Here is a 13,431-nt window from a genome sequence, read left to right on the forward strand (position 1 = left end):
ATATTCTTAAGTTGGCTGTGGTGAGCCAAAGATGATGAAGCCATTTTGAAGATCCAATATGCATACTGGTTTGGAGGTTGTGTCTTTTGTTTGAAGAGAAGTAGATAGGGACGAGAGAAGAACTAATGGCTGTCATGAAGGAGTTAAACTTTGCTAAACAGTGTTTTATTGATCATTCGTACACTAATGTCTTTTGCAGTATTTTGGAATGATTCATCCTTCCATTAACTTGAGTGCTTTGTCGCCAGGTGAACATGATTACAGATTTTCATGCCATAACTGACATAGATCCCTTACAACTTTGATGATTATGTATAACTACTAATTGACAGTCCCTTGCTAAAATCAGGGGAAGACCACCTCAGTTGCACAAATTGTGTTCCTTCTGTTTTCTTACCAGGGGGACCAGGATGGGACAGGGAGAGATAATATTTGGGAATGGTTCTTTAATGTGCTCTTTAAACATGGCCTTAATCTTCACTTCTCCTACTCCTTGTTTGTCTTTATATCAACAAAGCAGGAAAATATGCCCCTTAGGAATTTCATGGCTGCTAGAAATGTTTCACTGCGGGGGCAGAAGATTCTAGTTTTCTCACGATGCCACAAGCTGTTGGAAGCAAATCTGTAGTTATTGAGGCTTGAAGTATATAATTACATTTCCAGATTTAATTTACTTCTGGCCTCATTGTGGCTGTAACGGTAGAAAGTGTTATGCACCAAAACATAAACATTCATTCAGTTGTATTTAAGTTGATGGATAAGGATTCCCTGGTTGGATCATAGAATGGCTAAATCCTGTTTGTGAAACTTGGGCAAACTAGGTGTAGAGCTGGATGAACACAGCAGGCCAAGCTGCATCAGAGGAGCTGGAAGGCTAGGAAGGAGGGCAAATTCTTCAAGGTAGGCATCCTTAGAAGAGGCTTCGCAGTGGGGTTAAAATTGTTTCAGAGATAGTAGGAACTGCAGATGCTAGAGAATCTCAGGTAACAAGGTGTAGAGCTGGATGAACACAGCAGGCCAAGCAGCATCAGAGGAGCAGGAAAGCTTTCCTGCTTCTCTGATGCTGCTTGGCTGCTGTGTTCATCCAGCTCTACACCTTGTTATCTTAGATTCTCCAGAATCTGCAGTTCCTACCATCTGTGAAACTTGGGCATATTATTTTTGATATAACTGATGGAAATTACTTCCATCCTAATTTGCTGCCCAGGAAGATATGTTGTGCCATTTTGCACCTCAGAATTGTAAATTTCTAGGTCATTAAGTTTACACTGAGTTTAAGATTGGTACATATTTTGCACAATTACTTACCTCATCTCCTTTTCTTCCCTGAAAACCACGTGTACCCGGCTCTCCTGCACATTTGCAAGGGACATTGCAACATTCTTTATCCACAACTGCATTCTGGAAAGAAAAATTCAAATCTTTATGGAGCGCCAGTGCAAATTCATTGATGGGCAATGAAGTAAAAGTTACAATTTTCTATTCAAAATAAGACCACTTTATTGGATGTTATTGTGATATCATAGGATCTGCAGTGACATGATCTTAACCAGGGGATGGTAGATAAGATTCATGAATCACTGGTCATCTGAAGAGTAACACCATTGTAGTGCAGAATGTAGTAACAGAAGAATCTTTTTCAGCAAGGTAAAGTAGGTATGTTGTTCAGCATAATCTATGTAAGGACTGAAACAAGGCAAAGAGACATTCCATGATGTGAACCTGAAATAATTTCATTGGACAATACAAACTTCACACTTCAAAAAAAAAAGTTCCACTTTGTCACCAAACAGTTTTACTTCAATATAGCAGAAAGTAAGTCCCGGTCCAGCAAGCATAAAGAGAAACTTGTATCTTTGAAGACATGTTAATTGCACCTCATGAAGAAATGGATTCTAATGGAATTAATGTTTTACGTGCTCCTCCAGCTGTGTTTTCCATGGAAGGGGGTGCATTTATACTGTTGGCATGGGAATTTGGGCAGAACTCTGGAGGTTGTTTTGAACAGCATTCATGGAAAAGGCAGAAAGGAGGATATCACATTCTGCTGGTACCCCGTGCACATAAGGACAAACCATCAACAAGGTGATACCCAGCCATCTCCTTGATTTGATTTATTGTCACCTGTACCTAAGTACAGTGAAAAGCTTGGCACATGTCAGTGCAATGGTGAGATTGTGAGAAGAACTGACTGAAAGAACCATGGAATTGGTAATAGCTTCGTCATTTCAAGAAGCACTCTGAGATAGAGATGAAGGGCACACTTTTGATCTGCTTTTGGAAAATGACAGCAACAACGTCAAGCTCTTGACTTTGCAATAACAATGGAAACAATAAATAAATCAACAAACAACCTTTTCCCATTTATCAAAACAGAATCCACCATTCTACAATGCGTTAAATTGGGTACCACAAAGGGCACTGGGCAAAGATGTGCAGAAAGGCTAATGTTTAGAAAATGGTACAATGTACAGCTCAACAAGACAGGAAAAGGGTTCAGCCAAAGACCAATGGAAAGTATATGCCAAACATCCACTTGTGAAGTGCAATATGTTGACAAGTTTCAGGAAATATGTGCAAGAAAGCAGTTTTCAGACCCTAACCAAACCTGTACTTATGGTCATTCTGATGCAGCACACTGATAAAGTTAGAAGAGCTGAAGTGTTCATTGTGATCAAAATTAATATTAGCGACAAAATGAACAACACAAACATGACCCAAAATTGACATTGGTACGACGGCTAACACTACTCCCATGTGTATCCTCGGTGCAAAGTACGTGGGCAGTGGCAAGGGGAGGGGAAGCGTACACATGCCAAACTCTCTGCCAGTGATGGATCTGAGGTTCCATGTATTGGCAGTGCTAATCTCAAATGTCAATACAGATCTTCTGGATGGACACTAGAAACTTCCTCCATTGTTGAAATGTATAGACCAGCCATTGTTTGTTCAGCAGGGTGCAAAGATATTTGCTTCATTTCCATCACCTAGAGAAATATCCACTGTGGTATCAATAGACCAGAGATGGAAGTTTTGAATCCATCCACGGTCTCAGAAATCTATATCCAAATAGATATGATGCTTTGGCAACTTCAAAGGTGATGAAACCCTATATCTCAAAGGCAGTGTCCAACCCACTATCAACCACCTCACAGATATGGTCCAAAGACAGGCCAAACTCAAAATTGACCCAGAGATGATGGAACTCAACAATATTGCACCACATTGATAGCTGCAATTCCAGCACTTAAAAAGAAGGTATAGTACATCTCTGTTAGAACCCAAACTGACTAAATCTCATATTGAAAGGATGTTCATATGAAATTCCCAGTTTGGAGAAGCTCACCCTCAGGTTCTCTAGTGCTAAGTACTTCATTAGGTTGAATGAATTGAGTGGTTATTGGTCAGCACAACTTTCACTTGGTTCACAATACCTTACTACCTTCCAAACACCCTTTTGTAGGTATCATTTTTTGGTACTGCCATTCAGGGTATCTTACAGCAACACGTGGATGGAATTACAGAGAATTTGCCATGTTATCTTTGAGTTGCTGATGATATTTCAATCCTGGGAAAGACCAAGCTCTATCAAATCACAGAGGGCAGTGAGAAAATGAGGCTTTGTCTTTAACAGCAAGAAATGTCAAATTAATGCAAACCAAATAAACTGTTTCAGTTCCATATTCTCACCCATTATTATCAGACCTGACCCGGCCAGGGCTATATGTACAGATGATGCCTAAACTGCAAGGTCAGAAGTCACACTACACCAAGTTATAGTCCAACAGGTTTACTTGAAAACACAAGCTTTGGGAACCTCATTCCTTTTTCAGGTGTTAGTGAGAGAGATAGTAACAGATGCAAAATTTATAAGTAAAAGATCAAAGGGTCACACCACTGATCAGGATGTGTTCAACAAACCTGAGACGCTGCTAAATCTTTCCTCAGTTAGAAGGCTTGAATTGATTGATATGTGTATGTAAATCTCCAAATTCATTACAACTCACTATCCTGAGACAACTAAATATTTTATCAGTGTAAATAAGAGGTGACTGTTTAGGTCAGACAATATATGTTAGGTATGGAGCCTTGTTGAGAATCTGTTTGTGTTTTGGCTTGGACTCAGACTAGCTTTATTTTTAAAGTAGGAATCTATAAATCACCACAGTGAAATCTATAAATTCAGGGGCTTGCTTATTGTGTGCCACCACTTCCTCTGGCAGCTCATTCCAAATACACAGTGTGAAAAAGTTGCCCCTTGGGTCCCTTTTATATCTTTCCCCTCTTACCTTAAACCTGTATGGTCTCATCCATACCAGAGAAAAGGCCTTGCCCATTTGCCCTACCCATGCCCCTCATGATTTTATAAATTTCTCTAAGGTCACCTCTCAGCCTCTGACACTCCAGGGAAAAAAGCCCCAGCCTATTCAGCCTCTCCCTGTAGATCAAACCCCTCAACTCTACCAACATTCTCATAAATCTTTTCCAAACCCTTTCTAATTTCACAACATTTTTCCTATTGGAAAGAGAGTAGAACTGCATGCAATGTTCCAGAAATGGCTGAACCAATGTCCTATACAGCCACAACATGACCTCCCAACTCCCACATTCAATGCACTGACCAATAAAGGCAAGCATACCCCCAAACACCTTCTTCACTATCTTACCTAACTGCAACTCCACTTTCAAGGAACTATAAATCTGCACCCTAAGGTCTCTTTGTTCAGCAACACTCCCCAGGACCTTACCTTTAAGTGTTTAAGTACTGCTCTGATTTGCCTTTCCAAAATGCAGCATCTCACATTTATCTAAATTAAGCTCCATCTGTCACTCCTCGACCCGTTGGCCCATCTGATCAAAATCCCATTGTGCTTTGAGGTAGCCTTCTTCGCTGACCATTTCACCCTGAATTTTAGTGTCATCTTCAAATTTACCAACCATATCTCCTGTGTTCACATCCACATTATTTATATAAATGATAAAAAGCAGTGGACCTATCACCGATCCTTGTGGCACACCACTGGTCACTGGCCTCCAGTCTGAAAGGCACCTCTCCACCACTGCCCTCTGTCTTTTACTTTTGAGCCAGTTTTACATCCATATGGCTAGTTCTTTCTGTAATCCGTGTGACCTAACCTTGCTAACCAGTCTATGATGAGGAACCTCATCGAATACCTTACTGAACTCAATGCAGATCACATCCAGCGCTCTGCACTTATCGATTCTCTTTGTTACTTCTTCACAAAATTCAATCAAGTTGGTGAGACGTGTTTTCCAACAAACAAAGCCATGCTGACTATCCCTAACTAGTTCTTGTCTTTCTGAGTACATGTGAATCCTGTCCCTCAGGATTCCCTCCAAAAACTTGCCTACCACCGATGTCACACTCATCAGTCAATAGTTCCCTGGCTTTTCCTTACCACATTTCTTAGATAGTGGCACAATGTTATCTAGCCTCCAGTCTTCTGGCACCTCATCTGTGGCTATTGATGATACAAATATCTCAGCAATGGGCCCAGTAATCTATTCCATCGCTTCGCATAGAGTTCTAGGGTATACCTGATCACATCTTGGGGATTTATTCACCTTTATGCATTTTAAGAAGTTCAGCACCTCCTCCTCTGTAATATGGACATTTTTCAAGAAGTAGCTATTTCGTCCCCATGTTCTGTATCTTCCATATCCTACTCCAGAGTAAACACTGGTGCAAAATACTTGTATAGTATCACCCACTTCTCCTGTGGTTCCACACATTGGGTCCTTGCTGATCTTTAAGGGACCTACAAACCTAGTTACCCCTTTGTCGTTAAGGTATATGTAGAATCCCTTTGGATTCTCCTTAACCCTATTTGCCAAAGTTATTTCATGTTCCCTTTATGTCCTTCTGATCTCCCTCTTAATTATACTCCCAATATTTTTATACTCTTCTAGGGATTTGCTCGATCCCTGCTGTCTATACCTGACATATGCTTCCTTCTTTTCTTGACCAAAACCTCAATTTCTCTAGTCATCCAACATTCCCTATACCTTCCAGCCCAGCACATCACCCGAACAGGAACACAATGTCTCTGGACTCTTGTTATCTCAGTTTTGAATGCTTCCCATTTTCCAGCCATCCTTTTACCTGCAAACATCCCTCCACAATCAAATCATGAAAGTTCTTGCCTAATACTGTCAAAATTGACAAGCTTCCAATTTAGAATTTAACTTTTAGATCCAGTACATCCTTTTCCATTGCTATTTTAAAGCTAATAGAATTATGGTCACTGCTACCAAACTGCTCCCCCACTGACCTCAGTCACTGGCCCTGCCTTATTTCCAAACAGCAGTTCAAGTTTTGCATCTTCTCTAGTCAGTACATCCACCTACTGAATCAGAAAATTTTCTTGTATACTCTTAACAAATCCCATTCTATCCAAGACCTTAAGACTATGGCAGTCTCAGTCCATGTTTGGAAAAGTAAAATCCCCTACCATAAGCACCTCATTATTCTCACACATAACGGAGTCCTCTTTACAAATTTGTTTCTCAATTTCCTGCTGACTACTTGGGGGGGGGGGGGGGGGTCTATAGCACAATCCCAATGAAGTGATCATCCCTTTCTTATTTCTCAGCTCCACCCAAATAGCTTTCCTAGATGTATTCCCAGGAATATCCTCCCCAAATACCACAGTCACATTATCCTTAATCAAAAACTCCACTCCCGCTCCTCTCTTGTTCCCCTTTCTATCCTTCATATTATAGCATCTACACTCTGGAAAATTAAGCTGTTGGTGCTGTCCATTCCTGAGCCATGTGTCTATAATTACCATGATATCCCAGTCCCATGTTCCCAACCGTGCCCTCAGCCTTACTGTTGGGCCTCTTGCATTGAAATAAATACAGTTTAATTCATTGGTCCTACCTTGCTCTCTGCTTTGTTCCTGCCTGCCCTGACTATTTGACTCATTCCATTTCTTAACTGTATCTGTCTCAGACTGCTCTCCTTCCTCACTATCTCCATTTGGATCTAAAGTTCTCACAATGGTTTGAACAAACTAATATCTAAAGGGAAACTCTGGCAGAGTTATTTGGTATTCCACTCATATCACTTTGGCAAACACTGCGTCAGCCAGACTGATCATAAACCATTGGAAATTATTTGCAGGAAGCCACCTATGATTGTAACATCATGGCTTTATTGTCTTCTCATCAAAATTCAAGGTTATGATTGTTGCAATATATCTCAGTCAGTTCAGTTTAAGAGATAAGTTAATAACATCACCACCATGTCACAGCATTTAGCATGAGCGTGCAAAGACTCGATCTTAACTGGTCCTCATGAAGAATGACATGTTGATGAAAGTGTGCTGCTGTTTGTAGTATGATTATTACTATTTGTAGCTTATTACCCCAGAGATAGAGGTAAGTGTGATGGCAATATATGTACATGTTAGCAGCTGTAATAAACCTCTTAAATTTTTCAGTACCATATTATCCATGTCTAGATTTAGTCTTACAAAAGCTAGCATTCATATTGCTACATCAGATGTAAGTAACCTACAGAAGATAAAGTCTACACTACAATGACAGTTCAACAACCTCGCAATCCAATACCATCCATGACTCTCTAAGATGACTCCCAAATCTACCTAATATGAAAGATACACCCAGAGACCTTTAAGTGGATGCTGTTGAATTTGAGGTAGAGGACAATTTTCAGATTGAACTCATTTACTTCAGTCATAAAATGGAGCCATTTCAACATGCTGTATCAGACAATCGGAGCTGAAACATGTTATCATTAGCAGAAGGTCTGAACACAATAAGCAAGCCCCTGAACAAGCACGTATCTTTGAACATATAAAGATGGGTTAGGGTTATCGAAAAACATCATTTTCAAGAGTATGCAAGTGTTAATTCCTAAAATCTGTGTCAAGACATGTTGAACCATGTCCACATTGGTTGCATGGAAAACCAAAAGACCAGCACTCAAATCTGTCTATCAGTTTGGCATCAACAAAGACATGGATTGATTGAATAAATGCACATATTATGTCAGTGTCATCCATCCCAGCCATATAAAGATCCAGTTGTTCTGCATGAACTTCTCTTTAAAATATGGCCCAACATTGCTCCAAACCAATCTCAAATCAATAACCAAGACTTTATGTTGCTGACAGGTTATTTTATTAAATATCCTTTCATCTGGCAAGGATACTACCAGTATCACATTAGCAGAATTATTAACTGTCGGTTATGTCAGACAACTGTTCTCAATGTATTGCCAAACCAATTCCATGATATGTGCAGGAAGTGGGCAGTATAACATATAGCTCTCTGATGAAGGGTCTAGGCTGGAAACGTCAGCTTTTGTGCTCCTGAGATGCTGCTGGGCCTGCTGTGTTCATCCAGCCTCACATTTTATTATCTTAGTATAACATATCACTTTCTTTTTGCATTATCTGCAATACAACAGTCTAACAGAGTGTATTATACATACACTTCAAGAAATTATCAGGGAATGTAAGGCAATTCAAGACATAAGTATTGCCATTTGAAGACTGTGCCCCAGATTTCAATGTAAGGACCTATCCTCAACAGCAATGCTTATGTTGTATATTCCATCCATCTCACATTCTTCCTACCCAACTGAATGCTCCTGAATCCTTACTGGAGAAAAGACAGAGAGTGCTGTAGGAACATGATTGAGGAATATGTAAACAATTATCTCAGCTTCACCTGGGTCAAACTAGAAGCATGTGAGACAATAGCACCAATGCTTGGATACATGGAAGTTACTAAGAATATGTGCTCAACCCAAATCATACAACACTCGCAACATTTCTGTTCTAAAATGGAATATAAGACACATTCAAATTACATATGATTATCTACAGGTAATCCAAGACGATGATTCTAACACTGAATGTATTGTATTAATACTAGATAAAACACATTCAGAGTGAGCAGTCCATACCAATCTACACACAACATTGAGAAATGATTCACCCACATCCCGAGAATGATACAAGAACTCAATGTAGTTGCAGTATATGTCCACCAAAGCACTAGCTTAGTAAGGAAATATGTCTTTTTTTTAACCTATGTACTTGTATATGTTTCTCATTTGATAAGTCCTATTTTTAAGAAAAAAGGAGGGGCGTTAGATATTGCATACATCTATGATCAAACAATCTGTACATTTTACAAAGCTAAGTGGTGATAGCCATGTCATCATACCAGGTAATATTTTTGTGTAAAGGGATTATTCCCACCTTGAAAAATGGGCTGCTGTACTTTCTAATCAATCAGGAGTGTCAATAAACCAGCATGTTAATTGATAGAGCCCAAAAACCATGAACAGCATGGTGTCTGTGGTCGGGTTGTAATGCACATAGTTGTTTTTTTGTAAATAAACGTTCTGATACTTATTGTCAGTAAGGACTCTGTCTCAATATTCATGTTACAAAACCTGACATTACGCCAGGAGACACGTTACCATACCAAAAAGATTAGCTGGCAGCTCCTGAAGGTGGGATCTACTCCCGTGCTAGGGCTAGAGGCCTCAGGGCTAGCAAACCTGGCAGCTTGTTATGGTTCTGGGCCAAAGTCTCCCAGCATGAGGCAACTTTTGTTGGATGCTCCTCTTGAGAGGGATGTACGTAATCTATCCTTCTGTGACCCTACACCTCTGTAAAATGCATTTCAGTATCTTGATGAATTAGCAAACTTAAAAAATTTACAATCATCATTGAAAAATTCCAGTTGTTAAAGAAAATTTCTTTTCCAGGCTTACATACTATTTGCCTATGCAAAGCACTTGCAACATCCTCCATTTCAATAGATAGTTTTTTTTTGTATTCGAATCCTCTTCCAAACTCAATGAAATGAATATCATCCATATCAGGAGCATTTTCCAAAGCCACAGTGATGAGGGCATTGACTCCTGTAATTATAAAATTAACATGTATTACATTATATTGCAGAGATCTGAACATGGCTAAAGATGTTTGCTTATGGCTGAGCATTCTCACTTTAAATAAAACAATTTTTAAGGAGGGAAAAATTTGAATTATGTTGTGAATTATTGTAAAGTCAACCCTGAAAAGATTGGAAGTCCAAACAATTTTACGTTAAAAAATTTTTTAAATCCCTTCCTCAGGCAACATTTTCCAAAATTATGATCAATCGAATCTAGAAGGACAAGGGCAGCATATACATGGCAACACAAACATTCCATGTTTGCCTTGAAGTCACACATCATCCTTAATTAGAAATATCTCTCACTGTTTCTTCACTGTTACTGTGGCTATATACCACTGTTCCTTCACTGTTACTGTGGCAAAATCCTGGAGCTCTCTCCCCAACATCACTGTGGGTCTACCCCTAGCCATGAACAGCATTGGTTCAAGAAGGCATTCGTTTCTTCATGGCAACTAGGGATGGGCAATAAACGCTGGCCCAGCTAGTGACACCCACACGCCATGGAAACGTAAAAATAAATACATTTACTGTAAAGTCTGGTTTTCCATACTTCTATAATTTATTTCAGTGTTTTCTAGATTCACGGATTTTTTATATTTCATAAAAATTGAGGATGCAGAAAAGGAATTTTAAAAGTTGTATGGATATAATAAGGAACAGCTTTCTGAACTCATTGCCTATACTCATGCAACAAGAATGGCTATTTGAGTCAGATGCTATAGCACAGCTGGTGTGTTTTGGAATGTGAGCTGTGAATAAATCACTATTTTTGAAGGTTTGGTGAAATTGAGGAAATGAGTCAGAAAACTTATTTGTTAAGCGTCAAGTTTCAAGTGCAGTTGTTAAAAATGACAGGACTTGTTACATTGGATGTGGTAAATTAGACTAAATCCAACAAGTCCAGGCACAATCAACAATAAAGTTGCATTTTAAAGGTTGGGAAGTGTTTAGCATGGAGGAGTGCATAGGATTGGGGGCAGGCAAAATAGTCATTGAAGCTGATATCCAAACTGCCAATTATCAGGCTTCACTCCACTTTGGAGAGATGCACTGACAATTACTGTGCTCATTGGACAATTGAAACTAGGCTGGTTGTCTCTGCCAATCATAACAATGCAAGAACTCAGCAGTAGTTAAGGGACTGACGAAATTCCAGGTAATATGGCCATGTGTACTCAGTACCAACGGTTGCTTTCTTACCTGGCGGACAAGACCATTCAAGTTGGATGGGGGCCAGTATGACTAGCAACTGGACTAATGGCAACCCTAGCAACAGACAGTTGACTACAAACTATAGCTGAACCTTGGAGAGAAAGTCAGGAAGGGTGACAGCTAAATGCTAGTCGCTGGAGGTCACACTGAGCACGAAAGGGTCTACAGCAGATAATAGGCTTCCTTGGAATGCTGGAAAATCCAACTGGATCAGGTGGTGGAAGAAGCTGTCTGCATCCTCTTCAAAGAAAGCCTTCTGCTTGCAATGTATATTGAGTTATGTATTATCATGGGCTGGCAAAGTCACAATCACTTCCAAATGTCATTCTCCGGATTCTTTCAGGGCAGTTTACCAGGTCTATCAGTCAGGTTCAATGGTGGCTTAACTGTGAGGGATGGAAATTAGATCAATCTTGCTTGGGATGATTCCCATCAACATGCAGTAGTTAATGGTTTTGGTTGGCTTCCCACCAGTGCAAGGAGTCATTATGAGTTTTATGCTTTATTCGGTACATCCATGAGTGCTGTCAACCATGGCTATCATCCATTAATGTGCAACATATGTGACACCACAAAAAGATACCGATGTAAATATGCTCCGTGCCATCTGCAGAGAGGGAGGGGAGAACTATGCAAGTTGGTGCCATGCCAGTCTGAAGTACGGGTGAGAAGGAAGTGCTTTAATGCAACTGGGACCTGCTTTTTGATCAATAACAGCGCGCTATGACAGAAAGAGTGAATTACAAAGCAGCGTCTCAATGCACGCATTTGAGAAGCTCCACAGTGTAACCAGACAAATCTGTATAGCTTGTCTATTTCCTTTTGCTTGCTATCAACTGGTGGGTTGTAAACAAGGCTTAAAATGCTCCCATGTCAGGAAAGAGGGATTCCACTGGAAAAATCCCCATTAATTCCCCCTTTAATGACTTCAATTTCCTTCCAACTTCAGTTGTGGAAGTTCCAAACATATCTACCAATACACCCTGGGAAAAGTAGCTGGAGGTGGGAATACATTGCCAAACGGACCCTTTTTTTCACATTTTCCCTGCCTTCACAAATCACAAGGTCATGAGAAAATCCTCACCAATGCTCCTAATGTTTTGTTTGAATGAGCTGTACTGCAAAAGGGAGTTTCCAGTTTTTCTGGTGCTGAACAATGAACAATGGGAGATAATTATAATTTATACCCCTAGTTTTTCAACAGTTTGCAAGTCATAAGATTTTTCAAGGTTTTTTTAGACTTTAAACATGGTCCTGATTTTCTCTGAATATTCAAGTCCTCTCATTATTAAATATAGATTTCATTCATAAATAACACATTATTTCCATCAATTGCAATACATTCATCCTGTTTTCTACTGCCAGAATGAAAATATTGATACTTCTCTGAAAAACCCTGCATCATTTGATTTTCTGAATTTTTTTTTCTGTAATCAGTAAGAAGCCTCAATTCTCTTTAAATGCATTCTGTTTAAAATTAGCCACTTATGTTTGGAAATGATTTGCTGCAATTTTTATCCAATTTTCTCTTTCCACATTTTCTCTTCATTTTCACTTTTAGTTAATCACTCCACAACCATATTTCCTTAGATAATTTAAGTATACATATGAATTAATAGCATAGAGACTGGTATTCTGTCACTAAATCACCTTTTATTGACACGTGCACAGTACATGGACTTTGACCAGCTAGCTCAGGGCCAGTCCTTAGGGTAAGGAGACTCTCTAAATCTCTTGCTTAAGCCTGTCAGCCAGGGCTCCCTGATTGGCCCAGACTAACAGATCCAAACAGGAATCTCATACTCAATGAGATCCACCCAACCTTTATTTTTGTTATTAATTTCTCCATTATTTAAATGTATGTAGCAGAGTTTATTTTGGCGAACACACAGTAAAAATATGAATACTCTTCATTTTGTTCATGTTCTCTATTGCACATACTCTTTTGAGGCATTCGAGTACAATTACCCAATGTTAATCAGTGCTTGTATTTCAAATAAAGCCAGTCAACCTCATTCATCGTTTTTCAACATTTTGTCAGTAACACCAAACTTTCAATTTGGAAATAAAAATCACGAATATTTAGTGGAATGACAGAACATTTTTTTTGGCAGCACAGAGTGAAGAATATTTTTAAAAAACAATATCTTGTATGTTGATGAATTGAGAGAATCTTTCCTCCTCTCCACCTCAGGTGCACAGTTGAACTGTTGTTACCAGACCTCATGGTGGGTGTTGCAATTTACCATGGGA

General features: G+C 39.4%; 1 protein-coding gene across 2 annotated transcripts in view; it reads right to left on the bottom strand.

Moving 5' to 3' along the window:
- LOC125462503 (collagen alpha-3(VI) chain-like) overlaps positions 1 to 13,431 on the bottom strand; it is a 146,759-nt gene that overhangs the window by 93,187 nt on the left and 40,141 nt on the right. For both annotated transcript variants that reach the window (XM_048552613.2, XM_048552623.2), the window contains 2 exons: positions 9,783 to 9,928; positions 1,309 to 1,401 (listed from right to left, as the gene is read on the bottom strand). In XM_048552613.2, coding sequence (XP_048408570.1) covers positions 1,309 to 1,401; positions 9,783 to 9,928 — 239 coding nt within the window. The remainder of the gene's footprint in view (positions 1 to 1,308; positions 1,402 to 9,782; positions 9,929 to 13,431) is intronic.

This window comes from Stegostoma tigrinum, chromosome 2 (genome assembly GCF_030684315.1).
Source record: "Stegostoma tigrinum isolate sSteTig4 chromosome 2, sSteTig4.hap1, whole genome shotgun sequence".
Taxonomy (NCBI): domain Eukaryota; kingdom Metazoa; phylum Chordata; class Chondrichthyes; order Orectolobiformes; family Stegostomatidae; genus Stegostoma; species Stegostoma tigrinum.